Source organism: Heliangelus exortis, chromosome 16 (assembly GCF_036169615.1).
Source record: "Heliangelus exortis chromosome 16, bHelExo1.hap1, whole genome shotgun sequence".
In the NCBI taxonomy this organism is placed as follows: domain Eukaryota; kingdom Metazoa; phylum Chordata; class Aves; order Apodiformes; family Trochilidae; genus Heliangelus; species Heliangelus exortis.
Genome location: NC_092437.1, coordinates 1,529,984 through 1,557,928, shown reverse-complemented (window position 1 = coordinate 1,557,928; position 27,945 = coordinate 1,529,984). Strand labels below are relative to the sequence as shown.

The following is a 27,945-nucleotide window of genomic DNA, read 5'->3' as shown; positions in this document are numbered from 1 at the left end:
GACCGCGCTGTGCAGGGCCGAGCCGAGTCGCTCCGGTCCGGTCTGGGCCCCTGGGGCGGGGCTGGCAGCGGGCGGTGCCGCGGCACTAGGACCCCGGTCAGCGCCCGGCGGGGCCGCGCTCGGCGGCCGCGGGGCCCGGAGCCACTTGTGGAGGCGGCGGGGCCATGAGCCGGCGGTTCACAGTCACCGCGCTGCCCCGGCACGGACCCGCGTCCACCCGCGGCACCAGCACCGGCCCTCCCGGACACGGCGGCGGAGGTGAGGGGCGCGGACGCTGCCGCTGATGGGGGTGTCCGCGGGGGAGGGAGGTTTGCGAGGAGGGCTCCCGGGGTTTCCGTCAGGGTCCAGGGACGGGTTCTGTAGGGTGTCCGTGTGAAGGGTCCGCGGAGCAGCGTCCCAGGGGAGGGGATCGGAGGGGGTCTGCGGGGCAAGGCCTGGCCGTCGGGGAACTGTGGGGGGGTTCAGAGTTACCCCAGGCTGGCAGTTGGTCAGCCTGGCCCCTCGGACGCAGCGGGGACCCCCAGAACGCGGCTAGCAGGAGTCTGAAGGGCTCAGGGGATGCAGAGTGGGAACTGGGCTCAGGCACCAGGGCAGGACCCCTCATCCCCGGGCTCTCCCCGAGGGCAGCCCCCACTACCCGAGGAGCTCCCATGCCCATCCTAGGGTTCTGTCAGAGTAAGGGACAGAGCTGGGGGGATAGCTGCGGAGTGCAAGGCCTCAGGCTGACCCGCAGAAGAGGGTGGGATGTATGGAGGTCTGCGTTGGGCATGAGGCCGGCAGGCTGTCGCCTCGCAGTTCCCCGGGGGCGGGGGAGAGGTGGTGGTTTTAGCTGTGTTGTCACCGGAGCCATATCGATCCCAGAAACCCGACCGATGTCCACCCCGTGCTGCGCCGAGCCGTGTGACCTTGCGCCCTCGCGAAGGGCGCTGGTGGGTGGTGGTGAGCTTGTCACCCCTCACTACCCGCCCCTTCGAGTCCCCTTGGCCCATGGGTGTCTCCCACCAGGCTCCACCCACAGGCCTGTGGTGGTCGCCCTCAAGTGGGGCTGCCCCATGCAGACCCCCACACGGGTGCGACCTGGGGCTGCGGGGCGCCTTGTCGCCGACAGGGGGCACTGTTGTGTTGACCACGCCCCGTTTGGCCACGCCCCTTCTGGTCCGGATTTTTTTTTGTGGGGAGGTGGGGGTTGGATCGGGGCATCCCTGGAGCGTAGCCCCCCCCCCCGATCCCCCCTACTGCCGTGTCCCGAGGCAGCCGTTATGGGCGGCAGTTGCCATGGCAACCAAGCGGTGATGGAGCTGCTCGCGTTGCCATGGAAACCGGGTATGGTGTCATCGCTGCCGGCTGCTCCTGATGCTAAAGGAGGAGGACGGGGACGAGGTTTGGGGAGTATTCAGCCACTTTCCCAAACCCGCGGGGCGTTGTGGGGGGTGGACACACACAGTCGCAGAGACCTCACCGGCCCTTGCTGCATCTGTGGAGGGGCCCGGGCACGTGGCCCCCCGTGGGATACCGGGGTTGGATCCCCCACAACCCCCACTCTAAACACGAGGTGCGGGGCTCGGGGCTCGGCCTCCCCTGCACGCTGACCCCCGCTGCTGCAGCCATCCCCCGGAGCTGCCGCATCCCGCAGTCCGGAGCTGCAATAGGTGGGACAGCTGTGGGCGGTGTCCCCCTGCCCTCCTGCTGCCCCCAGGGAGATCTCCCGGCGCCTCCACCACGTCCCACTCGAGGCAGTTGACAGGACAATCGAGGGCTACCGGGGTTACCCACTGCGAAAGGCTGCGGGGCACGGCCCCCCCACCCGGGGTCTGCGTGGCGTGGGGGTGCAGTGGGGCTATGAGGGGGGAGCTCTCAGGGGGCACAGGGCTGTTAGCGGGGATGCTGCCTGTCCTGGACTGGCTCTCTGGATCTCGCACAGTTCGGTGTCTCCATGCCGGGGTGGGGGGCGCGCAGAGGCAGCACAGGGTGGTCCGGCTGTGCCATGTCCACCCCTGGCCTGGCCTCGGAGCTGCGCAGCTCACCCCCACTCACCCGAGCAGCTCCTGGCAGTAAGTGGGGCACTGGTGCCGAGCGTGGCCCTGCGCCAGGGTCCCGCCTGCGCCCGGGATCGGGGACCACTTGCAGCTGATCCCCCCCCATGTCGGGGAAAGCCGCCAGCCTCTCTCCGTCCCCTGCTCTCCCAGCGGCCTCTATGCCAGACCCCTTTAGCGGCACCCTGGGAGCGCTGCAGCCCGGGAAAGGAGTGGGGCACGGGGGCTGCCTAAACCATACCGAGCCCACGCTCCCCGCATCCTGGGGCCACGTACCCCGGCCCCAGGGGTTAGATCAGTGCTGTGCTGGGTGTGTCGAGCCTCCCCGGTCTGGCTCTGGCCCGGGGACATCCCTCGTAAGCCTCCCCCCCGATGCGAGTGCGCGCGAGCTATAACACTGCGCGGCAAATCCCAGCCCCTGAAATGGAGCCATAATCCCGGGATTAGGGGATTAGTGGTCTTTCACGTGCTCCCTCCCCCCCCATCTGTTTTAGTAGGAAATCCCTCTTGTGCCGAGCCCACGCGCTGCGGCCTCCTGCGCAAAACCACCTCTCGACGCCTTGCCCTGGCTGGATGGCCCCCGCGCAGCCCCCGGCCCGCGTGGGCTCTGCAACTCCCCCGGTACCCCGCTATGCCCGCTGCGGGGGCCAGTCCTGTCCCTTGATCCCAGCGCTGACTCCTGCTTGAAGCTGAGGGGCGAGGGGACGGGCAGCCGCGGGGTCTGGGGGCCGAGAGAGGATGGAGAACAGTGCTGTGCCCGTGCTGCCCACCCTTCCTGCGGCTGTCCCGCACTGTGTGTCGCGGAGCTGGGGCTGTGCAGCTGTGGCTCCCGGGGGACGCCAGGCCCGGGGATAGCGGCCGCAGCAGGGCAGGGGCTGGAGGCAGGGGGTCTCAGCCCTCCCCCCCACGCAAGGTGAGGGCCAGAGAGCCTCCGCGCTGCAGCATAACTGGGACATTACCAGGAGAAAGTAAACAATTAATTACAGCCGTCAGAAGGTAACTAACGCCAGCGGGCTCTCATGATCTCAGCCATCCCCGGAGGAGATGGCGGGAGCTGCCGCCAGCTCCTGCTCCGGAGTCCTCCGGATTCAGTGGGTGAGGGAGGAGGGGGCTGTGAGCAGCCCTGGGGGGTCAGCGCAGACCACCCAGCAGCCCCCAGCCCCACGGCGGCTCTGAGCTCCCGGCCTTGCCGGCGGAGCTGCGAGGGTCAAGGGGTCCATAGCAAGCAGCAGGGCTTGGGGGTCGGCCCCCTCTCCAGGGTCAGCCCCAGACCCACCATGCCTCGGGTTCTTGTGCTGAATGGGGGCCCTCCTGGAGACCCGGAGGGTCAATCAGTCCAGGTCTGCTCCCCTCTGCAGGCAGAACTCCCCGCTCTGCAGCGCTGCAGCCCCCTGACCTGCTGGGTGGTCTGGCTGCATCCCCCTCTCCCCGCTCCTCCCCGAGGGAGCTTGGGTGATGGTGGCTGCGGGACGGTCCCGCTGCTCGGGCAGTGGGTTCTCGCCAGCTGAGACCCTGCTGCCTGCAGATGGCTGGCTGGCACGTTCTCCCTCCCCCCCTCCATTGCCCCCCTCCCCATGCAGCTGCACCCATCCTCCGGGAGATGTCCGCCTGGGGCCGGGGACAGGGTACGGGTCTGCCCGTGCAAGGGCTGCCCTGACTCCAGGCTTCAGCGTTCCCCCCTTAGACATAGGGTCTACTGCACGTCCCATCGCGACTGGAGAGGGCCAGTGCGGGGGACGTGCGAGGTGCGGGGCCCGTCCCGCCCGCGCTAGACGGGCCCGCAGCACTGCCGTGCCCCAGTTCCAACCCCCTCTTCCCGCTCTCGGCTGCGCGGCCCCCCCCCCTCCCGCCTCCCTCCGCCCCCGCTGCTTAGCCCCCCCCCCCTCCTTTTTCCCCCCCCCCGCCGCGGCGGGGGCAATGCCTCCTGCATACGTGATGAAGCGGGCGGCCGGGCTGGGCTCCGCCGGCAGCAGCGAGCCGTGAGCCCGGCGCCTCCGCACTGCAGCCCCCTCCCCCGGCGCGGGGGGCGGCGCGGGGACGCGGCCGGCTGCGGAGCGCGGCGCGGGCAGCTTCGGGCAGCAGCGTGCGGCAGCCGGCGCCATGCTGAACAACCTGGCCGACTGCGAGGACGGCGACGGCGGCGCCAGCCAAGGTGAGGGACCGGCACCGGGGACCGGGGGATTGCGGGACAGTCGCCCCTGCTGGGCTGAGCTCCGGGGCTCGGGCTTGGAGCCGGGGGTTGGGGGGTTTGGGTTGCCGCGGCCGCCGGACCCGTCCGCGGGGCAGCACTGGCCGCAAAGGCGGCTCTGGGTCACCGTCCCCGCGAGGCTGCGGCGGACGGTGCGGGGCTGCTCCCACTCCCCGCCGCGGGCGCCTCCGCGCAGTCCCGGCCCCGCTCCCGCCGCTGCGGCAGCTCCGGCAAACGGCGGTGCGGCGGGGCTGAGCTGTACCCAGGACTTACCGGGAGCCTCTTCCAGGCGGGGGCGGCGGGCTGTGCTCCGGACCACCCCGCCTGCCCCTTCTCTCGCCGGACCTGTCCCGGCGGCTGCTGCCTCGGCCCGTTTCCACCCCCCCGGGACCCCCGAAGGGGTCCCCGCCCCCGGCTGCGGCCCCCCCCGCCTTCCCCCGCTGCCCAAACTACCTCCTATCCCCTCTCCTTCCCGCCTCCCCCGTCCGGCTGCCGCCCCCCCATCCCTAGCTGCCGCCCCTCACAGCTCTACTGCCGCCCCCTCCCCGCCGCCCCCCAACAGCCGCCCCCCCCCTTGTCGCTGTCCGTGGTGCTGAAGCGGCTGCCCTGGCCCTGAGCTGCGGGCAGCGGAGGCTTCGGCCCGGGGCAGCCGCGTTCTGCAGTGCCGGGTAGTACTGGGCAGTTTTGGGCTGTGCCAGGCCGTGCTGTGCCAAACCGATCTTAGCAGTGCTGTGTCAAGCCGAGTTGAGCCCTGCCAAGCCTTGTCGTGCCGTACCAAACCATGCCGAGCCGAGCTGTGTGGAGCTGTGCTGTGCTGAGAGAACCTAAGCAGATCTGTGTCTAGCTTGTGCCCTGCTGGCCCATGCTGTGCCATTCTCTGCCAGCCCCTGCCATACCGGCCATGGTGCAGCCGCGGTGCAATATAGACAAGCAAGGCCACTGTGTGCGAGGGTCCGAGGCTGCAGCCCCTTGGGCAGTGAGGCCACCAGGCCCTGGAAGTGGCCAGGTCATTGCTGGTACCTTGGGCTGAGTTCCCCCTGAGGCACTGACCATCAGCCAAGCTGCTGCAAGGGTCCAGGACCCCTGCGGGGCCACGATCAGCCTCAGGTTCCCGAGCAGTGCAGCGCCTGCTCCTGCAGGTGTTTCCATTGGGCACATGGATGGTTGGAGACAGGGACATGCAGCTGTGTGCTCAAGGGGACCTGTGGTGCCTCTCTGACTCCCCCAGCCCATCAGGCCCCCTCACCAGGTCTCCTCATGGGGTTTGCTGGAAGGGCACAGTGGCTCTGGAAGCCACTGCAGATGTTCCCAGCTGCCTACAGTGAGTCTCCAGAACAGCTACCATGAGGCTTTTGGTGTTCACTCTGCTCTGTCGACCTGAGCCTTTTTATTTGCTGTTCACTGTTCCACTGAAGGTCAGGGCTGGCAGGAGCCTTCTGAGGGCACCTTGCTGGGCTGGGGGGAGCCATGCTGCCCTCGGCCATGCCCTTCCCTGAGCTCTTACAGCTTCCCTTGTCCTCTGCAGCACCAGGACTTATCCTTCTCTCTCTGTGTTCCCATCGCAGCAGTGCTGGCAGCATAGCCATGGGCTTTTCTGCCTTGCTGGGGTCTGGCAGGAGGGATGGACATGGTGCCACCACAGATGGACCAGGCAGACTGTCCCTGGAGCCAGGCCTGGCAAGATGGTGCCTTGTAGGCTGGTGGCAGGGGCTTGAGGCAGCCAAGGGCAGGAGGTGTTTGGGAGACCCGGGGAGCCTTTGTGGGGAGGGGCTTGGCAGAGCCCCTGTGCCTGAGCCAAGGGGGAGCTGCTGCAGGGAAATCTGGTTTGTTCCTACTGCTGAGGGTGACACTGAGGTCCCTGTGCAGGGTCTGTATGGAGGCTGTGGACACCCCAGGGAGGGTGGCAGAGTTGTTATGTGCCAGCAGGACCACTCCCTTGCATGCCCCAGATGCTCCAGTGGACCTGCTGGAGCCCTAGGTGGACACTTAGGCCATTTCTGTTGGAAAGACTGAGCAGTTGTTCTGGCTCAGGGCCCCACTCAGGGCCCTGCTCTGGGCAGCCTGCAGGAGCCTTGTGACAAGGGCTGGAAGGGCTCCAGTACTGGCAGCCCAGTAAGGGCTGGGCCGTGCAGACCCTCCAGGGAGGCGGTGGGATGCAGGGAAGCAGGCAGCCTGCAGTGTCTGGGCTCTGTTTGGGGTGTGGATGTGTCAGATGCAGCCCTGCTGCAGGCTGCCATGCCAGGATGCTGTCCCAAAGGCATGCCACTGCACAAGGAGCAGGGAGGCTTTCTTTGCTGGAGCTTCTGCTCACGGCCATTTCGAAGGCAGGGCTCGGGCTGTCGGAGAATCTGAGAAGCTGTTTAAACGCAGCAAGCCAAAGCGCCTGTGCTGGAAATCCTGCGCTTGCAGGGCTGACTGATCAAAGGGAGGATAATCCTGGGTTTAGGAAGGAAGAGGATAGGCCTGAAGTAGCAGTTGGTCTAATATGGGTCAGGCAGTGAAAGAATTCAGCCCAAAAGGCCACTTGGTGTGCCTGCTGCTATAGAGGCAAAGCACAGCCCTGGGCTGGGGGGAGCAGCCCACCCCACCCCACTGCACCCTGTCATTGTGCTGCAGCCTGGAGCTGGCACTGCTCCCACCATTGGTGGTCTCTGCCTCCTGAGGCTCCATGGCCTCTGGGAGGGTTGCCCTACCTGGCAGATCCCCCTACTCAGAGGAGAAGGAAGCCTGGGTAGGACCAGAGGTGCCACCTACCATAAGGGTTCCCTGGCCCTTCCCATCTGCTTAGGGCACCCCAAGGCCAGCAGCTTGGGGCCAGGACCATGGATATGTGGCCAAGTCCTCTTGATGGCTAGGGGTGACAGAACAGCATGTTGGCCTTGCCAGGCAGCAGCTCCTGCAACGCAGCAGCAGCTGGGAACGTTACCTAGGGCCACGTGCTTGCCCATGTGCTTGCCAGGCTGCTGGGGTCACCCTGGGGTACCCCTTGCTGCGAGCAGAGCCCCAGGGAGTGGAGGAGGCTGCTTGCCAGCTGGTGCTGTCAAACGCTCTGGCACCTTCAAGGTGCCCTGTGTGCTATCAGGGCAGCCCCACCATGTTCCCAGGTCACTTGCAGCCATCATGCTGCTGCTGCCCCTGGGACTGGTGCAGGAAGGCAGTGGCCAGGTTGGCACAGGAGGTCCCTGAGCTGCCAGCACCCCCATACCACAGACCAGCAGGTCCTAGGGTGCTGCAGGAGTAGGGATGGAGGTGCAGCAGCTGCCTCTGTCCTCCCTTGCTTGCTGCCCTCCTGGCTGGGGCCATAGCATAGTGCCCCATGTCCCTGGCCAGAGCTTGCTGTGCACAGTGGCCAAAACAGACCCGGGCCCCATGGGGGGACGAGCTGGCCATGTCCAGGCAGCAGCTCTGGCAGGTATTCTGGTTAATTTGCCTACCAGGTTTGGCTGCCTGGGCTCCCCCCTTTGCCCTGTGCCATGTAATGTGATCAGGGAGGATTCGAGAAAAGGGACATGATGCTTCCCAGCCCGATCCAGAGCTGAGTAAAAAGCCATTAGGAGATGGCGTTGTGGCTGGTGCTGCAGCCAAAGTGCTGCCTGGTGGGTGGGTGAGCCTCGCGTGGCAGGGACGATCCCTTGGCTCCAGGGGCCCTGGGTGAGAAGTGGGGTCGACTTTGGGACATCCTGGGCAGGCCAGGTCGGTAACCATCGCCAGAGCAGGGCAGCGCGGTGCCCACAGTGGGGCTGCCGGTTCCTGCCAGCCATGCCGCCGGCAGCCCTTCCAGCCGCCGCAGCAAATTAAAAGGCCGATTCCTGTTGAGTGATCCCTGGGGAGGGGGGCGGCGGAGCGCCGGGATCGAAGCCTGGCACGGCTCGGCTCTGCTCCGCTCACCTCTCCTGGCCGGGCTCTGATGGGGGAGCGGGCACGGGCAGGCGCTGGGGACCCCTGGTAGTGTCCTGCCTGTTCCCATGCCCGAGATGTTCCCCCCCACACTTCGCTGTCCTCCGGCAGGGTCTGGCCACGGCTGTGGCAGGTGGGGGGCAGGAGCCACGGTGCCCCTGCCTGACAGATCCAGTGGCAACTGCCGGGGAGAGGCTGCAGCAGCCCCTCTGCGGCAAAATGGTATCCGGTAGGAACGGGGAGTGGGGAGCGTGTCGTCACCCGGGACCCCGAGGCCCTACGCTCAACTGCCTCCAGCCTGCTGTGCCGGGGGCAGCGGCCGGGGGTCCCGCCAGCAGTGACCGGGGATGCCGGAGCTGTGCTGACTGCATGTCCCCGTGTCCCTACCACCTGCAAGCCTGGGGCGTCTCCTGGTGCCATTCCCCTTGTCACCACTGTCAGGCGAGGGGCTCTGGTGCCTCAGGCCGGCTCATGACCCCGGTGCCAGACCGAAGGGAGGGAGTGCAAGGTTCGGGGTGCTGCTGTGGTGCCAGCGGAGTGGAGCGTGGGCCCCGCGGGGTGCTGCTGGTTTCTGTCGTGCAGAGCCGGGCAGTGCCCAGTCTGGGCTGGGGCACGCTGGGCCGGGAGGTTTGGCCGTGCAGTCTGGTGCCAGTGGGCCGAGGTTTGGGTTTTGTGCGGGTACCGTGTGGGTGCTGTGTGGGGCCAGGATGCAGGTGCTGGTGGGTCAGGGTGCCAGTAGGTTGGGGTGCTGATGTTACTGGGTTGGTGTTCTGGTGCTGATGGGTCGGAGTGCCGGTGCTAGTACCAATGCCGTGCGGGGCCGGGGTCCGGCTGCCTGCGCCGTTACATAAGAGCAGGAGCCGAGGCGGCCGTGGCTCGCCGTTGCCATGGAAACCAGCACGGTGATGTCGTCGGTACCAGGCGGTGAGGCAAGGCCCCTGCGGGCTCCTCTCTCCCAACGAGCTGCCGGAGCCTCGCCGGGCTGCGACACATCCCTCTGCCGGGCTGCCTTCCCCCACAGACCCCGCTCGGACGGGGCAGGGGGAGGTGGGCACCGAACCGCCCTGGCCTGGTTGTTGTCTCATGTCTACGTGGTCACCGGAGCCTGTGCGGTTGGATGGGAGCCCCCGCTGTCACCTAACGAGCTTTAGAACAAACCTGGAGCGAGGGGCACGTTGGGTCGATGCTGAGAATCCCCCGCGCACATTTCGGGGGGGACGCGGGGCAGGGCATGTGCCAGAGGTGCCAGGCGTGTGTCCGAGGGGACTGCAGAGTGTCCCGCTGCTGCGGCTGTCCCAGCGCCGGAGGAGTCTGCGGGCTCTGCTTCTCAGTTCGGCCATGCCGGGCGGGATGCTGCACCCCGGGGGCACCGGCTGGAGGTTGCCACCTGCAGCGCTCAGGGCTTCCCCCTCCCGACCGGCCGGGAGGGCCGCGTCTGCCGGGAGGCTGCAGAGAATGAATCACCACCGCGGGCAGGTGGCTCCCCAGGTCCCCAGGGAAAATCACTTTCAGGAGTCAGGCGGGCTTCAGGGAACCGGGCTGCTCCCGAGTCTCAAGGTCTGTCCCTTGGGCACGGGTGTCCACGTCGCCCTGGCCCATGGTTGTCCCCGGCACTGTCCCTGCGCCCCTGGGTGCTCCCGGGCTCTGCACACAAGGCTTGTGGCAGGGATGGCTGTCACTCCGGACTGGGGGAGCAGAGCAGGTCTGTCACCCTGCCCCAGCTGTGCCACTGCCTCCGTCAGTGCATTGACCAGGCCCTGGGGGTCAGTACGTGGTGGGGTGCCTCTCTACACCTGCCCGGGGCCGGGTCTGCTGCTCGTGTCTCGCTGTGCCACGGGGGCTGTTACCCACCGAGCTGCTCTGCTCAGCTCTGGTCCTTTGGCTGCCTGCCCCGCGCTGCCCCTGCCTCGGGCCCCGGTCTCCGTTGAGGGCTGCACCGCTCCGGCAAAGCCGTCCTCGCTGCTGCTCCATTTCCAGCCTGATTTATTTCTGCTTCTCTGCAGCTCAGCTGCTTTTGTCGCTATTAAGCCGACTCCGGGTTTCTTCTGCACGAGGTCGTTAATGCAGCGAGCTGCCGCGGCCCCGGCCAAGAAGCTCCGTGAGCTCTGCACCGCTGCTGGCGACTCCGTTGCCCCGAGCAGAGCGGCAGCCCCCGGTGGTGGCACCACCCGACACTGCCCAGACTCGCAGGACACCTACGTACAGCCCCTGCGTCTGCGGTGCGTTCTGGGGAGCAGGGCCAGCCACCCGACTGCTCACCCAGCTCCCAGGCACCACGCTGGGACCATCCTGGCCATGGCCATGCTGAGCAGCCGGCCGGATCGCGTCCCTGCAGGCACAGCACTGCGGGCAGCCCCAGTGAGTTATTGCTGCCAACTGTCCCGCCGGAGGGTTCCCCCTGGATCCGCACCGCCTGGATGCACTCCGACAGTTCCATGTTGGCCTGGCTGGGCAGTGGCTCCTGGGGACGGGCGGCCTTGGCCCATGCACGGCACGAGAGGCGATGCTGAGGGTTGGGATGCAGGGGCTGCTGCCACCCATCCCGGGATTAGGTGCATGCATGGTGCCCACAACTCTGACAGTCTTCCCATGGAAGCTGGAGGGGCTGGGGCAGGGGTTACTGGGCTTCATCTCTTGCAGGCGATGGCAACCCCAAGGAGAGCAGCCCCTTCATCAACAGCACAGACCTGGAGAAGGGCAAAGAGTACGATGGCAAGAACATGGCCCTCTTTGAGGTAGAGTGCATCGGCTGTGGGGCTGGAAGGGTCCCCAGGGAGGGGGCTGGGCAGCTGTCCCTCACACTCTGACATGCACCCTGGGCACCAGGACACTCTGGAGCACTGGGAAGGGTCCCCCAGCTGCTGTGGCTGTGTCTGGCAGGGTGGTGGGGTAGCATCTGGTGAAGTTCTCAGCTTTCCTCACAGCTTGGGGCTTTGCTTTCCACAGGAGGAAATGGACACAAGCCCCATGGTCTCGTCCCTGCTGAGTGGGCTGGCCAACTACACCAACCTGCCACAGGGCAGCCGGGAGCACGAGGAGGCTGAGAACAATGATGGAGGCAAGAAGAAGCCAGTGCAGGTGAGAGGTGTGGGAGGGACATGGCCCTTTCTCCCAGCCCCATCTGCCCAGTGCTGGGCCATGGGCTGCCCCAGGGATGGCCAGATCCCTTGGCTCCTTCTGGGGGTTTTCACCCAGGGCCCCCAGCCAAATTGCAGGAGGAGCAGGACCCCTTGCTCCTCCACCCACTGGGACCATGAGTCCTAATAGCTGCTTGCTCCCTCGGCAGGCCCCACGGATGGGCACCTTCATGGGCGTCTACTTGCCCTGCCTGCAGAACATCTTTGGGGTCATCCTCTTCCTGCGCCTCACCTGGGTGGTGGGGATCGCTGGCATAATGGAGTCCTTCTGCATGGTCTTCCTCTGCTGCTCTTGCGTGAGTGATGGAGCTGCCAGGGGCTGGGGGTGCACCCATTGAGATGTGAGGGGTGCTCCATCTGCCAGCCCACCCTGCCCAGCTCCTGCCCTTTCCTGCCCTGATCTGCCTTAGCCCCTGCCCCACTTACAGTAAGGAGAAACCTTTAGCTTCCCAAAGGAATCAGCAACTGAACGGTGCTCAGTGACCCAGATTGTAGCTGCTATGCAGGTGGGGATGGGGGGGGGGGGAGACGATGGGGAATAGAGTGTGTGTGTGGGGGGGTGGGGGTGTCCCTGACCTGGCCCTCCTGCTGTGCTGTCATCCTGCCAGGATGGTGGCCCCAGGGCAGAGCCTAGTGGGGCTGAACACAAGCAGCATCCTGGGCAGCCTGGGGACCCCCAACACCTCAGGCCTTGCCAGTTCCTCCAAGGAACTCAGCCCTTTGGCCTCCTGCACATGCATCTGAACCTGCTTCGGGCATCCCAGCCCTGTGGCACATGCCACCAGTGCCTCAGGGAGCCCCATATCCCGCCAGTACACTAGGGACCCCCCTATTCCCAGTATGGCCTAGCTCTCCCTTCCTGCTCCCCTGTCCCCCCACCCCAGCATGGAGGCATCTCTGCTGGTTGCTGATACCATGTTTCTTCCTGCAGACGATGCTGACAGCCATTTCCATGAGTGCAATTGCCACCAATGGTGTGGTGCCAGGTAGAGCCCAGTCCATGTCCATGTGTGTGCTGGGGTGGGGGGAGCTGGCTCCCTGTCGGGTTGGGTGCCTGCTGGGGTCCCTGTGCCCCAGAAGGGCTGGGCTGAGGTTGGCAAAGGGCCTTTTCCAAGAGCATCCTTGTGGCCATCCTGCTCCCTGGCCCATGCTGGCCAGGCTCTGGGGCTGCCCTGTGCATGGGGGTTGGATGTCACTGCCAGGGTTCCCTGGCCTCCTGCCACCATCCCACTAGGATTCCCATTGCTGGAGCTGCCACCCATTCTCAGAGCTGTGAAGTGCAGATGGGGGTGAGAGCCATGGCTCCTCCCTTCACCAGGGTGAGACTGTGGGGAGTGATAGCAGGATGGGGAGCAGGAAGAGGTGGTGGCTGGAGGATGGGGAGGCAGGTGCCATGGGCTGGGTGGTGGGGTGACATTTCCTGCTGGACACTTGGACTCTGCTACATCCAGTCCCTATCCTCAGGAAGGCTCCAACAGGGTCTGGCTATACAGATGACCCTGAGCTGCCTCCCCAGAGGGTCCCCAGCCCCACAGGGCAGTGGGGAGCAGGCTAGTGGCACTGTCCTGGCTGCTCTGCCAGTCTGGGCAGAGGACAGACAGCCCCAGTGCAGGCTGTAATTAAAGCTATTTATCATCCTGCTGCTGTGACAGGACCATCTATCCCAGCCACCCAGCTCTAAGGGTTCCTCTGGGAGGACAGAGAAGAGCATGTCCCATGTCCCCAGGGCTTCAGTCCCTCCCTGGCATCTCAGAGGATGTGTGTCCCTGTGGCCATCACACCTGGCTGCTGGGCTCCTGGGGAAGGCTCTGCCAGCACTGCTGCTCTGGGGGACTATGCCCAGTTCTCCCCTGAGCACTGTCCCCATCCTGCTCCTGGGGACCCCTGGCAGGGAACCACCTTTACTCTCTCTGCAGCTGGTGGCTCCTACTACATGATCTCACGCTCACTGGGACCTGAGTTCGGGGGGGCTGTGGGGCTCTGCTTCTACCTGGGCACTACCTTTGCTGGTGCCATGTACATCCTGGGCACTATCGAAATCCTGCTGGTAAGTACCATGTCCTTCCCCCTTTGTAGTGCTGAGGCCCCAGCTCCTGGCTGGGCAGCTCTGGCCTCACCTGTCCATGCTGCCCATGAGGAGCTGAGGCCTCACAGTGGGGTCAAGGGACCCTTTCTCCAGGTCCCCTTTGTGGGGCTGTTGGCCAGGTGATGATGCCATGACTGTCTCCCAGGCCTACATCTTCCCGGCCATGGCCATCTTCAAAGCAGAGGATGCCAGTGGAGAGGCAGCCGCGATGCTCAACAACATGCGTGTGTACGGCACCTGTGTGCTGACCTGCATGGCCACTGTTGTCTTTGTTGGCGTCAAGTACGTCAACAAGTTTGCCCTGGTCTTCCTGGGCTGTGTCATTCTCTCCATCCTTGCCATCTATGCTGGTGTCATCAAGTCAGCCTTCGACCCGCCAAGCTTCCCGTGAGTGCAGCATCCTGGGGGGCTGCAGTAGGGCTGGGGGGTCGGGGTGCACAGCTGAGTCCTGTTTGCCCCCTCCCCAGGATCTGCCTCCTAGGCAACAGGACTCTCTCGCGCCATGGCTTCGACCTCTGCACCAAGGTGGTGGTGGAGGGGAATGAGACAGTTGGCTCCAAGCTCTGGGAGCTATTCTGCACCTCCCGCTTCCTCAACGCTACCTGTGATGAGTACTTCACCATGAACAATGTGACTGAGATTGAGGGCATCCCTGGTGCTGCCAGCGGCCTCATCCAAGGTGGGAACGGGTCAGAGACAGACATAGGGGAAGGGCATGGGGGCGGAGGAACAGGGATGGATGAAGGCATGGGGATAGAGGCACAGGACAAACCTCAGCACAGCTTCACTCACCCTGCACTGGGCAGCAGAATGGGTTCCCAAACCATGGGACCGAGCTGGGTGCTGTGGCCACCCACATGCAGTCTGTGCCAGACCACAACAGCACTACGCAGGATACCTAAAGTTTGGGGAGAGATAAATAATCCTCTTGGCCTTCAGAAGGGCTGGCATCGATCTGAGGTTTTGCCCCTCGGGGACACTTGGCTGCTTCCGGCTGCAGCTGAGCCAGGATTGTGGCCAGGGCTCAAGAAAACTCATGAATTTTCTGGGAGGAGGAGCCACTTTTGACCTGTTTTCCAGAGCCGCTGATGCATTTGCCAGGTGCTCACGCTCCGCGGTTGGGTGGTGGAGGCCGGTGCCTGGCTCGGGGTATTTGCAGACCCTTGATCGGCGGGGCAGTGCCCTCACTCCCGCGGTGCCAGGCTGGGTGCCCGTCGGTGGCTGTGCGGGACGTGCCGTGCACGGTGCACATGGAGAGCTCGCGGAGGCTCCGTTTCCAGTGGTTCCGTAGCCGCACAGGGTCTGGATCGGCTGCAGTAGCAGCACGTAGCCGGGCGCAGTGTTCGGGTTTCATCCCGGGGCTGTGTCTGCCGTCCGGCGCGTTTGGTGGACGTCCCATGGGGCAGATCAGGCGTCCCTGGCTGCGGGCAAATGCTCCAGCATCTAGGACCGTGGTGCGGAGCCAGGACCCTTCTCTGGCGCAGCTGGTAGCGAGAGGGACTGGGCTGACAGACCCTTGGGGCATGGTACCACCGTGCGGTCCCGGCAGAGGCGGCCGGGGCTGGCAATGCCCCGCGCTGGGTCCCTGGGGGGCGAAATGCGCCCTTCCAGGAGGAAGAGCCAGGCAGGGGTGCAGGAGTGGGGGACTACCAGCCCCCTTTGTCACCTCAGCGCAGCCAGGGGGCTTGGCGAGGCTGGGAGGGGGTGCTCGGTGCCCTGTGACCCCCCGCAGCCCCTCGCCGTGCCGTGCCCCGGCGCTGGCCGCTCGTTGCTGCTCCAGTTTCTTTCCCGAGCTGTGGCCAAGGCAGCAAGCAGCACGTGGAGGGACACTAAGCCTGTTACGTCAGCCCAGCATTTGTAATCCCATCAAAAACATTATCAAGTTACTCTGACACGATCCACTTTCCTTAAACCTATGTTGATCAGCATTAATTATATTACCCTCATAATTATTTGCTAGTGCAATCCCATGTCAGCTCCTCCATTATGTTGGAGGGATAATGCCAGAGGGTGGACGTTCTTGCTCCAGTCACCCCTCCATGCTGCTCAGTTTTTCACCAGGATGGGTGTTCCTGTGCATTCTTGAGGGGCTGGAGATGTGCCAGGGGTTCCTCTCTTGCTGCTACTACCTGTGCTGGGATGGGGGAGGTGGCGCTGGGTGTCCTCATGCTCTGTCCTCTCCTGACACCATCCTGACCTCCTGTCCCCCCTGCAGAGAACCTCTGGAGCTCGTACCTGACCAAGGGGGTGATTGTGGAGAAGCGAGGGCTGCCCTCTGTCAGCCCCCCGGACACTCCACTGGACATGGACCAGCCCTATGTCTTCAGTGATATGACCTCCTACTTCACCCTCCTCGTAGGCATCTACTTCCCCTCAGTCACAGGTGGGAGCTGGCATCAGCACCGCTTATGTGCCACAGGCACTGGTGGGCACACATGCTGCCAGGTGGCTCCAGCTAAGCCCCACGTGCTGTGGCAGCAGTGCAGTGGTGACAGTGGTGATGGTAATGGTGGCAGGGTGGGTGTCAGCCCACGCCTCCCACGCAGCCACCCACGCTCCAGATCTGACAGTACCGCACAGAACTGACGTCCCAGCGCTGGGTATTTATAGCTCTCGGGGGTGGAGGAGCCCCCCCAGCCTGGTGGTGCCACGGATGCAGACATTGGGTCCCACCCACAGCTCTGCCGGTGCCAGTGGGACCCCCAGAAGGGCTGTTCCAGGTGTGGTGATCACTGGCAGAGCCCAGTGCTGGGGTCCAGGCAGCTGGCTGGGTCCTGCTCAGTCCTTGGTGGGGTGGGTGAGTGGCCGATGGCTGTGTCCAGGATGAGGGGTCCTGCCAGGCAGGGGGACGGCCACCCTGGCCACTGCTGTAGCAGTGTCATCCCTCTGTCCACATTGTCACCTTTGGCACCATCTGTGTCCTAGCCCTGTCACCCTCACAGTCACTGTCCCTGCTTGAGCTAATTATGGACTAATGAGACAAGTTACTTCAGTGAGTTTTGAGTCTTATCCTTAAAACAACCTCTGACTACAGCCCTGGGGGAGTGTGGGCCAGGGGCCCTGGGCCATGGCAGATGTGTGCCTGTTCCCTATCCTGGCTTGCCACCAAGCCAGTGCCTGGTGTGAGCCATCCTGCCAGCTGGGACCGATGAGGGCTGTGGCTGTGCCAGTGGTGACACTGTTCCCTTCCCCCAGGCATCATGGCTGGCTCCAACCGCTCCGGAGACCTGCGGGACGCGCAGAAGTCCATCCCTACTGGCACCATCCTGGCCATAGCCACCACCTCTGCTGTCTGTATCCTTCTGAGCTCACCTGGGCCGCAGACCTGAGGTTGGGTTGCCTTGCTATGCAGGGGTCCTGGTGCCCTTGGGGTGGGGGTCTCTGTATCCTCCTGGTGCTCCTTGACCTGCTGGCAGATATCAGCTCTGTTGTCCTCTTTGGGGCATGCATCGAGGGGGTTGTCCTGCGTGACAAGTGAGTGTGAGGGGTGGGGGGAGCCTGGCAGCCTCTGGGAGCAACCCCCAAGGACAGTGGGGCAGTGGGCAGACAGGGTGGCACCAAGGGGTCTGTGAGGGTCCTGGGGGGAGAGCTGCCTGCACTCCTTTCCTATCTGAGGCAGCCCAGCTCCCTCCACACAGCAGGTGACACTTCTGGGTCACCAGCGCCAACATAAACAAGATCCAACTGCATGCAGCCTTCATCATCCTCCTCCTGTCATGAGGGTCCCACCCCTCCGGTGTCCCCATGGCCATGCTTGGGGGATGGGGAGGGACCCTGACTACCTGAGGCCCGCCCTGAGGTGGGGGCTGTCAGCAGCCAGGTCAGGGCCTTTCCCTGTGACCCCCAGCAGTGTCCCTCAGCTGTGCCCCCACGACTCTGGTACACTCTGGGCTCAGCCATGGGATGGAGCTGTGGGTGACACCGGTGCCCTGCAGGTTTGGTGAAGCTGTCAATGGGAACCTGGTGGTTGGCACCTTGGCATGGCCGTCCCCGTGGGTTATTGTCATCGGTTCCTTCTTCTCCACCTGTGGGGCTGGACTGCAGAGCCTCACTGGAGCACCCCGCCTCCTGCAAGCCATCTCCAGGGATGGGATTGTGCCCTTCCTCAGGGTAGGTGTCCCTAAGTGTGGCACTGATGGCCCTGAGCACCCACCAGTTAACCATCCACCGTGGCAGACCATTGGGCACCGGTGGCTTCTTCCTGGCACCACCACCAGCCCAGCCCTGGTTCTGCCAACACCAGCATGGCAGTGGGGGGCTGTGGTGGCTTTGCCCATGGTGTTGTGCCAGTGAGGTCCAAGATCTCCTCCCCCTGCTGCTGTGCCGCTTCATATTTTATCTGCTCTCTGAAGACGCATTCTCACAGCCTCATCTCTCCAAATCCAACCTGACAGCTCCCCCGGGGAAGAGCAGGCTAATTTTATACTCCCTCCCCCACCCTGCCAGCCCCAGCCCTGGCTCTCGCATGCGTCAGCTGCACCCCCTAATGTGTCCAGGCATGATCCCCTGGCCCCCACTCCCAGTCCAGACCCTCTGTGACCCCCTTTGTGTCCCCACACCAGAAGTGTGTATGTCCTGGGCTGGAGGGGGCTTGAGCTGGGGCTTGTCCCTGGGTGGAGATCCCAAGGGGATGGAGGCTGCTCTGGGTGCAGAGGAGCCATGGGGGCTGTGCTGGTAGTGTAAGCCTGTCCTGCTGGCCCTGGCACTGCTCCCTGGTGACACACTGTGTGCCAGCTCACTGCAGTGGTGCTCCTGGCCAGGGCTGGGTGCACAGGAGGGTACAGCCCCTTGGGCTGTGTTGAGGGCCCTCACCCAGGGCTGTGCAGTGCCAGCATGGAAGAGCCCTAATGTGCCCCCTCCCTGTCCCCATTCCAGGTCTTCGGTCATGGCAAGGCTAACGGAGAGCCGACATGGGCCCTGCTGCTCACCGCCTGCATCTGTGAGATCGGGATCCTGATTGCCTCCCTGGATGAGGTGGCTCCCATCCTCTCCATGTAGGCAGCGTGTCTGTCTGCTTATGTCCCTGCACCCCCTGTGCTGATCCCTGCTTCTAGGGGGGTTCTTTGCTGCCTTGGCCCTGCCTGGGAAGGGGGGAGCCCTGCAGGGAGCCCAGGGGCTCTCCTCAGCCACCGCTGTGACCTGGTTGCCCCATGGCCCTGGGTCCTGTCTGTTGGTTGGGCCCACTGCAGCATTGGACCCCTGGGGCTGGACTGTGGCAGGGGAAGATCTGTGGCCCTGATCCATCCCCACACACCCTGCTCAGCCTCCTGCTCTCTCCTGCAGGTTTTTCCTCATGTGCTACATGTTCGTCAACTTGGCATGTGCGGTGCAGACACTGCTGCGGACACCCAACTGGCGGCCTCGCTTCCGCTACTACCACTGGTGAGCTAGGGCAGGGATGGGATGGGATGGGATAGGATGGGAGGGGATGGGATGGGGTGCCCTGCCACTCCCCCAAGTCCCCTGGCTCTGCTGTGGGTTCTGGACACACTGACAGCATGGTGCTCCCTTCAGGACCCTGTCCTTCCTGGGCATGAGCCTTTGCCTGGCACTGATGTTCATCTGCTCCTGGTACTACGCACTGGTCGCCATGCTGATCGCTGGCCTCATCTACAAATACATCGAGTACCGCGGGTAAGGGCCACCCACCCTGCCTGGTCTGGCAGCCACTCCTTGGCAGGGACTGCTCTCTGGGATGCTCCAGTGTGCTGGTGCTCCATGGCCAGAACTGAAGGACATCCCTGATGTGCTGCTGGTTCCCACAGGGCAGAGAAGGAATGGGGCGATGGGATCCGGGGGCTGTCCCTGAGCGCAGCCCGCTACGCCCTGCTGCGGCTGGAGGAGGGTCCACCGCACACCAAAAACTGGAGGTGACACTGGGCTGGATTGGGGAACAGTGGTGGCTGGGGCTGGGGGAGTGCAGATGCTGACTGCAGAACTGTTCTTCCAGGCCACAGCTGCTGGTCCTGGTCCGCGGGGATCATGAGCAGAACGTGGTGCACCCGCAGCTCTTGTCCTTCACGTCTCAGCTGAAGGCTGGCAAGGGTCTCACCATTGTGGCATCTGTGCTGGAGGGGACCTTCCTGGACAACCACCCACAGGCACAGAGGGCAGAGGAGGTGAGAACTGCTAGGGATGCAGGGCACCACACAGCACGGCACAGCACAGTGCCTGGCCAGGGGCTGCTGTGCTGAGCAGCCATCAGCTGCCCCACATCTGCTGCAGCCCTGACCCTCCCCACAGCCCCTCTGGCCCTGGTGCCTGGCAGGGAGGGGGATGGCAGCCTTTCCCTGCCAGAGCAGGATCCCTTCCTACCCCCGCCCCTCTGCACCAGCCAGGCAGCACATTAATGAGATTAAGCCCTCAGAAAAAAACACTTTCTCTCCCATGCAGACATGTTATAATTTCTCTGAGTAAATAACTCTAATTGCTGCTCCACCGCCTGTCAGAGCCCTGGCACGGGGACACCCTCTGCCTGGCACAGAGCAGAGTCCTGTGCCAGCTCTGCTCACCGCTAGCATCACCCCTCCTGGCCCAAAGCCGCCAGCGTGCTGTGAGGCACGGGGACCGGGGCATCCCATGGGGACCTGCACTCCCATCCTTCACCCCTCATCCTCCATCATGCACCCCTCACCCTGCCTGGCCGGGGTGCTGCCGGGGCTGGCAGCCACACTGCTTGTCCCTGTCCATGTGGTCTCTGACTCCTCTCTCCCAACTGCAGTCCATCCGGCGCCTGATGGAAGCAGAAAAGGTGAAGGGCTTCTGCCAGGTGGTGATTTCCTCCAACCTGCGGGATGGCATGTCCCACCTAATCCAGTCCAGTGGGCTGGGGGGACTGCAGCACAACACAGTGCTGGTGGGCTGGCCCCGCAGCTGGCGCCAGAAGGAGGACCACCAGACCTGGAGAAACTTCATTGGTAGGCACCATGGAGGGCTGGGGCCACCAGACCGCAGGTGCTGCCAGCCACCCCGCGTAACATGGCCCTTCCCCTCACAGAGCTGGTGCGAGAGACCACGGCTGGGCACCTGGCCTTGCTGGTGGCCAAGAATGTTGCGATGTTCCCGGGCAACCAGGAGCGGTTCTCAGAGGGCCACATTGATGTCTGGTGGATTGTCCATGACGGGGGGATGCTGATGCTTCTGCCCTTCCTCCTGAGGCACCACAAGGTAGCTCAGGCACCAGAGCATGGGGCAGGGGGCAGGGGGCTGTCCCCACCCAGCCGTGCCCACAGCTCCCTCCCTTCCTCCCAGGTCTGGCGCAAGTGCAAGATGCGCATCTTCACTGTGGCCCAGATGGACGACAACAGCATCCAGATGAAAAAGGACTTGACCACCTTCCTGTACCATCTGCGCATCACTGCCGAGGTGGAGGTGGTGGAGATGGTGAGTACTGGGACAGGAGTGTGTGCCACAGCCTGTGATGGTGTGTGTGGGAGAGCCAGCCAGACCCTGCCATAGGGGGCGGGATACAGCACCACGGGGACATAGCACCACAGGTGGGACAAAGCACCATGGGGACATGAAGCACCACAGGGACATGTAGGTCCACAGGGACACACTGGGCCAGGCTGGGAGCAGTGGGTGCAGCTGGCTCTGGCCTCTGTTTCTCCTGTCCTCCCACAGCATGAGAGCGACATCTCTGCCTACACCTATGAGAAGACTCTGGTGATGGAGCAGCGCTCCCAGATCCTCAAGCAAATGCACCTGACCAAGAACGAGCGGGAGCGGGAGGTGAGGATGCAGGACAGCCTGGGTGGGTCTGGCCCTGTGGTAGCTGTGCTGCCAGTTAAGCAGCCCTGTGGCTCTGTGCACTCATCCTGCTGGGGAGCTGGGGCTGCAGGCTGGTATCTGCCCAGCCAAGCCACTTCTGCCCTACTCCCCTGGCTGACCCTGCCCTGCACAGATCCAGAGCATCACTGATGAGTCCCGTGGCTCCATCCGGCGCAAGAACCCAGCCAACACTCGCCTGCGCCTGGATGTCCCTGAGGAGCCGGCCGGCGATGCTGAGGAGAAGCCAGAGGAGGAGGTGAGGGACTGCACCAGGATGGGGCCCAAGCAGCCACTGCCCCAGCCCCTGCCCACCATGCCATCCCCCTCTCCTCTCTGCAGGTCCAGCTCATCCACGACAAAAACACCACCACCTTCTCCAGCAGCTCACAGTCCCCCGGTGACGAGGTGGAGACAGCTCCTGAGAAGGTGCATCTCACCTGGACCAAGGAGAAGTCTGTGGCTGAGAAGAACAAGAGCAAGAGCCCTGTCAGCCCTGAAGGCATCAAGGACTTCTTCAACATGAAGCCGTATGGCCCCGCATGCTGCCACCCCATACCTCCCATTCCTGTCCAGGCAGCTGCCACAGGGCCTGAGCAGCACTGGCTGGGTCTGGCAGCCTGGGTGCCCTGAGCTTACCCCTGCTGAGGGTCTGGGGGGGACAAGGGGGGGGTCCCCAGGAAGGCTGGGGTGCCTGGTCAGCACACTGCAAGGACTCGGGGTGCCCACTTGGCACTCACCTCTGTGCTCTCTCTCTCTCTCTCTCTCTCTCTCTCTGTCTCTTCCCCCGGCCCTGCTGTGCTCCTGCAGGGAGTGGGAGAACCTGTAAGTCTGGGTCTGGGGGGGGGGGCTGGGACCCAGAGGGCTGGGACTGGAGGGGGGACGGGGAGTGGCTATGCCACTGCATGTGGGGTGACAAGCCCAGAGCCAGCAGGGCTGTGGCAGGTGGTGCCAGACGGCTCACCCAGGGGTACGGGGGCCGTGGCTGCCACCCCTGCACACTCTGTGTCACAGTGCCCATGCCATGGAGTCCCCATCTGCCCCATCATGCTGCCAGCAGCTCCTGTGAGCCTGGGCTGGGGCACCCATGGCGCACTCACACCGTCTGCTTCTGCCCACTGCCACGTGGCCTGGCAGCTCATAGTGTGGGACTGTTGCCAGCAGCTGTGTCTGGCAGACCTCACTGCTCCCTGGGCTTGAGCCACTGCCCAGCCCAGCCCTCCCTGGGGCAGTATGAGTGCACCTCATGGCCCCTCATGTGCAGTGTGGGACTGGAGGTGGTATGTGCCCATCCCAGTGCCCACCCCTGCTGTTGCCCTCAGGAACCAGTCCAATGTGCGGAGGATGCACACAGCAGTGAAGCTCAATGAGGTGATCGTGAAGAAGTCCCAGGACGCCAAGTTGGTTCTGCTGAATATGCCGGGGCCTCCCCGCAACCGGAAAGGGGATGAGAACTGTATCCTTCCTACAGGGTCACTGCTGCGGGGCAGGCACCAAGACCCCCAGTCCAGAGGGGGCCAGTCTGAGCCCAGCCCCCCCACGTGCCTCCTACTCCTGGCTGGGTCCAACTGACACCAGCCTGTCTATCCAGCGGAGCCAATGCCCACTGGTGGGTGGTGGGGCCCCATGCCATCACCTCTGTATGTGTGAGTGTGATGGCCTGAGGCGGGGGTGCAGGCAGAGATGGCAGGGCTCAGCCGCTGGGATGACACTGGCATGGGTGGGCTCTCCTGGCCCCTTGACTCAGGCCTGACCTGTCCAGCTCCCAGCTCTGGTGGGGGGGTGTCATGCTGCAGCCTCAGGTCCTTGAGCACTGGGCTGGGCAGGCATGGCACATGGCTGTCCCCATTCTCCATCACAGTCCTCCTTGACGGCTCTGCAGACATGGAGTTCCTGGAGGTGCTGACGGAGCACCTGGACCGAGTGCTGCTGGTGCGTGGTGGGGGCCGGGAGGTCATCACTATCTACTCCTGAAACACGGCGCACAAGAGAGGTTTGTCTGCACGCTGAGACCCCTGCCACCCCTCTGCACTGCGCTCCTGGAGGGAGGAGGGACGGACAGAGGGCAGACAGTGTGCAGAAACTTCACCTGGGTTTGGCCGTGCCCCTGATCTCTCCATTTGAACTGCAGCACCAGATCTTCCGGGAGCATCCAGCACCAGAGCAGCTGATCCTCATTGCAACATCACAGCACTGCTGTCCTTGTTTATATATAAATACATACACTGTACCGCAGACTGAGCACCAGAGCCCAGCGCTGCTGCCACCGCCCGCCCCTGCCGGGCCAGCCCTGCCGCCAGCCCCTGCACCGCTGCTTGCAGCCCCGGCCGGGCAGGAGGGAGCTGGGCCAAGACAGACACCAGGCTGCACCGACCCACCACCCCTGCTCCCGCCTTGGCTGTGCCCGCACCCTGTGCCCCGATGAGGCGCCAGGAGAGGAGAGGCCACCAGCACGCTTCCCCCGCCGGACGGATGCTCCTCGCCCCATGGACTGCCCCCCACGGCGCTGCCCCCTGACTCCCCTCACCGGGATGGGCCCCGACGGCCCCAGCTCGCTGGTACCTTGGTGCCGTCGGTCTCTGCAGGCCAAGGGCTGAGCTGGCAGAGACACAGCGTGATGGTTTGGAGAGGGCAGAGGGTGGGGGTAGCTGCGGGGAGTCGGGTGCAACCCTGCAGCAGCAGGATGCCAGCCTGGGGCCGGTGGGGGTTGCTCCCTGTCCCCCTCCCTGCTGACCACAGGCTCCCTCTGCCCTGGTGCTCTCCCGGTGCTTGCATAGCTGTCGTGGTGGAGAGCTGCAGTGTCTGGAGCTGAGCAGACTCTCCACTCGGTGTGCAGCATGAGGTGGAGCTGCTCTCTGGCCCTGGAGCCATGGGCGTGCTGCTGGCCACCCTGGCACCAGCACCGGCTCTTGCCCCAGGCGCAGAGGAGTCCGGTCCATCCTGTTCCAGTCAGTCTCCCTCCCACCACACTGCACTAGGGGCACCAGGGGGCTCTCAGGCTGCCGGTACTGGCCAGCCTGGCACATCCCAGCACTACACGTGGTGTCCTGGTCCCTCCCCCACCATGCCCACTCTGCTCCCTGCTGCTCCCCAAGGCTTCGCCAATAACCCGGCCTCGGGCAGTCACAGACACTGCTGCAGGGCTGTGGGAAGGTCTGGAGCTGTGTGTAGTTTTAACATATGCAAGGTCTGTTTGCCTGGTCTGACAAGGCCAGACCGCACAGCAAGGGGTGGCTGTGGGGGTCCCACCATCATCACAGAACTCCCTCACGCAGGGGACCCAGGCACTGTCCCCACTGTTCTGTGCCACTGTAGGCAGCCCCCATGCTAGCAGCAGGGCCCACGGGGGCAGCTCAAACACTTCTTACCTTTGGCAGCAGCTGCAGCGTCACCGTCACCTCCCTGTTGTCCCCATCTCCCCCAGCATCTCTCATCCCAGAGAAACTGAGGAGCTTTTAACAAATGTGAATGGTTCCAGGAACCACGCAGGAAGTGGTGCCGAGGGCAGCCAGGGCACCCACCAGTGCCCGCCCCGGCCCCGTGTACATAGTGTACATAATACAGTACGTGTATTTTTAAAGTGATCATATTTATGTTAATAGAACCAGATGAAGTCTATATATAGAGATCTATATCTATTCCGAGAGATGCAGGGCTCTGCTAGCACCAGGCCATGGGGACAGGGAGCCGAGACGGGCTGCTCCTGCCCCAAATGGGCGCCCATCCATGGCACCGAGTGCTCTGGAGCAGTGGTGGAGGCTGCAGCCTTCCCCAGCCACAGGCAGCCCTGGGGAAAGGGCCAGGTTGCAGGTTCATTCTCTTTGCAATTTAACTTCTTAAGAGTTTTCAGGGAAAAGAAGTCACAGACTTTTATGAACTTGTTTCACAGCAGATCTGAGCTTCCACTCGAAGTGCAGCCTGCCAAGAGTTGCCCTCTCCTAGCAGTGCTGCTGGCTCTGCACCAGCCTGGCCCCAAGCGGCCATGCTTTGTCCCCAGCCAGAGCTGAGCCCCTGCACTAGAGCACTGGCCTCCTTGGCCCCCCACAGACCCCTCCCCACAATTCCCCACACCCCAGCAGCCCCCAGCCAGTGCTGCGGCAGTGGGTGGCCCAGCAGTGGCTACCTCCTGTCCCACATGGCTGGTCCCAGCATCCAGCCCCCTGCCTGCAGTCCCTATTCCCTCTGCAGAGCTCCTCTGCTCCTCCAGGTCCAGGCCAAAGCTATTTAGGGCTGCTTGCATAAAAAGCAGTGGGTTTTTTGATGTTGGTTTGTTTGGGTTTTTTTGCTTTACGATAGTACTTGGACACACTCCCAAACCAAACCCAAGCCCCAGGTGCACACCTGTGCCTGCTCATACCTTGCTCCTGCATTTCCATCACTCCCAAAGTGCCTCCCTTCTCTTCAGCAGCTGCCCCAGCCCCCCCAGACTCTGCCAGGGTAGCTTGGCTATCTGCACGGCTGCATCGGTCTGTGTTGCAGGCTCTGGGGTAGAAGCAAGTCCCAAGGGCATGGGGAGCTCAGCGTTTACAGGAAGTGACCGTCAGGGTGAGCCAGGACCTAGTTTCAGTGCAGGACCTCCAGGCTGATAAGTGGTGCAGCCATGCAAGGCAGCAGTCTCTGGTCCTGCTGCTGCCTCAGCTGCTCAGGAACTGTTGAAAGAGCAGGCAGGCATCTGCAAGGGAAAAGTTCCTTTAACATTGGGAAGGGCAGCCCCACAGGAACCAGGATTTGCCCATGTATAGCTGCTCTGCCCCTTGCAGTGGGTCCTGCATCACCATAAACACAAGCTCACGTGCTGTTTCCAGCCTCCCAAAATAATGTGAGGCACTCCTGCAGCAAGGGGGGAGGCGTGCACAGCACCCTGCCCACTCACCTCATGTGCTAGCACCATGCTTGTTGGGTCTAGAATGCTTGCCAGCTGCTCTGCCTTGTCAGAAGATGCCACCTGCTCCCTGCGGTCACCCTCCAGCTGTGGCTGTCACCCAGCCACTCCACTGGGCCTGGTCCCAGTGCAGGGGTCAGGGCTATGGCGGTTGTCACCCTCAGCAGCACCAGGGCAAAGAGCTCTTCTGCATCTGTGGGGCAGCCAGGAATGATGCTCCTTCTCCGTGGAGCACTGTTGAGGCAGCACCAGGACACGCATCTCTGTTGAGAGGCTTGCCTCATTGCCTCCCCAGCATCCTCAGCAGGCCCTGTTCCCCCAGCACCGCTTCAACCCTCCCCATGGCAAAACTGCAGTCCCAGCTCCCCCAGGGAGCAGGATGGCAAACTCTTCCTATTCCCACCCCTGAAACCAGGCATTCCCCTTCCTCATCCTTCCGCAAGAGCAAGGGCACAGCTCCAGAGAGACAGGGCTGTCCCAACATCCCTGCCACACAAAATGTGGCTGTAGCAAGAAAGGCGCCGGTTTTGGCAGCAAGGTCTTGCTGAGCACTAGCTGGAGAGGGCCGGTTTTGGCAGACAGCACTGCATGTTAGTTTACAAACCCAGCCCTGCACGTTCGGCCTCTGTGAGTGTTCAGTTTCCCCATGGAGCACCCTCCTGCCGTTCCACCTTGGTGAAGACAGTGTCCTCCTCTGGTAGACATGCAAGTTCCTCCTTGGCACATGCGCAGACAGGTTTGGGTTTTTGTTCCAGAAAGGAAGGTCTTGACCCCCGAGTTTGTTTCCCTGGCAGGGAGGGTGCTGCGGGAGCAGCGCTGTGTGGGACAGTGGCACCCACAGCCAGGCAGCACCAGGTGGGCAGTGGTGGGTGCTGGTCCCTGCTGCGGGAGTCGCTGTGTCCCTGCCAGCTGGGTGGGCACAGATCCCTGCAGCAGGAGCAGGTGGCTCACCTCACCCCAGACACAACCAGGTTCAGGTAACAGTGCTTGAAGGAGGCACAGGCAGCGTCCAGCCTGGGGCTGAGTTGAGCCACAGCTGGACAAGAGGAAGGACCAGATACTGCACAATGGTAAGAGTTGCACTAGAAGAGTCAAGACCCTCCTCTGTGTAGCAGGACTAAAAACTAGCAGAAGGACCAACAGGTCTAAGATTTGCTGGTTACAACACTTTCTGTGCTACATGTGCAATATATTTGTTATGAATGTTATCACAAAGTCAGTTCATTCAATAATCTTTTAATCACTGTAGCTAGATGTTCTACGTCCATTCAAGTGACTTTTATTCGAGTGCAATATTTCAGTAGACATGTAGTGATTTAGTAAGCTTTGTGTTTTAGAGAATTTGTGTGCAGAGCAATGCAATTAAGTTTAAAGCCTTGTAAATAAAACAGGTTGGAAAAAAAAATAGTAAGCTTGCATTTAATTTCTGTGAGTGTTTCAGTATTGTGCATTAGGCCGCCTCAGTACAGCCCCTGTGTTCTCTGTGCAGGTATTAATGGAGGAGTGGCTCCTCGGCTGTTGAATGCTCCCTGTTAATGCTTTACAGCTTTACCTGTATTCATTTTTCTAGACTCCTGTCTGCACAAAATGCAATAAATGATTTTATTACACCCTTCACTACTTGCATGGGGAGTTTTCACTTGCTTCGAGTGTCTCCACAGCTATTTTTCACTTGGCCGCTGCTACTTCTGTGACTAGGGGCAAGCCCCAACACAGGGACATCAGGAGGGACAGCCTCCCATGTTCCCATATTTAAATTACGCAAATTTCTGACCAGCAGCACCAATCAAGGCCAGTGCTGGACGCACAGCATGGTGCAGCCCCAGCTGCAGCAGCACTCAGGACAAACCACCAGCTTCCTGCTGGCCGGGCACACGTCCTCCCTTTCCACCACCTCCCACCCTGGCACCGGCCCTGTCAGACGCTGTTCCAGCTTGTGGGCTGCTCTGCCCAAG

At 63.2% G+C, this 27,945-nt stretch overlaps 1 protein-coding gene across 2 annotated transcripts; it reads left to right on the top strand.

Moving 5' to 3' along the window:
- Positions 1-93: 93 nt before the first annotated feature.
- Positions 94-27,607, top strand: SLC12A5 (solute carrier family 12 member 5). Of its 2 annotated transcripts, none has more exons than XM_071759473.1 (27): positions 94-258; positions 10,759-10,853; positions 11,065-11,196; positions 11,405-11,551; positions 12,187-12,241; positions 13,172-13,302; positions 13,487-13,728; positions 13,809-14,020; positions 15,557-15,724; positions 16,537-16,635; positions 16,758-16,815; positions 17,277-17,451; positions 18,217-18,335; positions 18,625-18,723; positions 18,856-18,975; positions 19,107-19,211; positions 19,292-19,460; positions 20,063-20,258; positions 20,339-20,508; positions 20,593-20,724; positions 20,965-21,072; positions 21,245-21,367; positions 21,451-21,638; positions 21,919-21,933; positions 22,431-22,564; positions 22,991-23,101; positions 23,240-27,607. In XM_071759473.1, the coding sequence occupies exons 1-26, from the start codon at positions 165-167 to the stop codon at positions 23,080-23,082; spliced, it is 3,378 nt and encodes a 1,125-aa protein (XP_071615574.1). In that variant the 5' UTR covers positions 94-164; the 3' UTR covers positions 23,083-23,101; positions 23,240-27,607. The 2 variants fall into 2 exon arrangements, with proteins under 2 accessions (XP_071615574.1, XP_071615575.1); XM_071759474.1 differs by lacking the exon at positions 94-258 and adding an exon at positions 4,037-4,185.
- The last annotated feature ends 338 nt before the right edge of the window (positions 27,608-27,945 follow it).

Coding starts and splice junctions, on each gene's coding strand:
- SLC12A5 (XM_071759473.1), top strand. CDS start 165: ATGAGCCGGCGGTTCACAGTCACCGCGCTGCCCCGGCACGGACCCGCG. Junction 14,021..15,556: donor TGCCAGCGGCCTCATCCAAG/GTGGGAACGGGT, acceptor TCCCCCCTGCAG/AGAACCTCTGGAGCTCGTAC. Junction 19,212..19,291: donor CCGCACACCAAAAACTGGAG/GTGACACTGGGC, acceptor CTGTTCTTCCAG/GCCACAGCTGCTGGTCCTGG.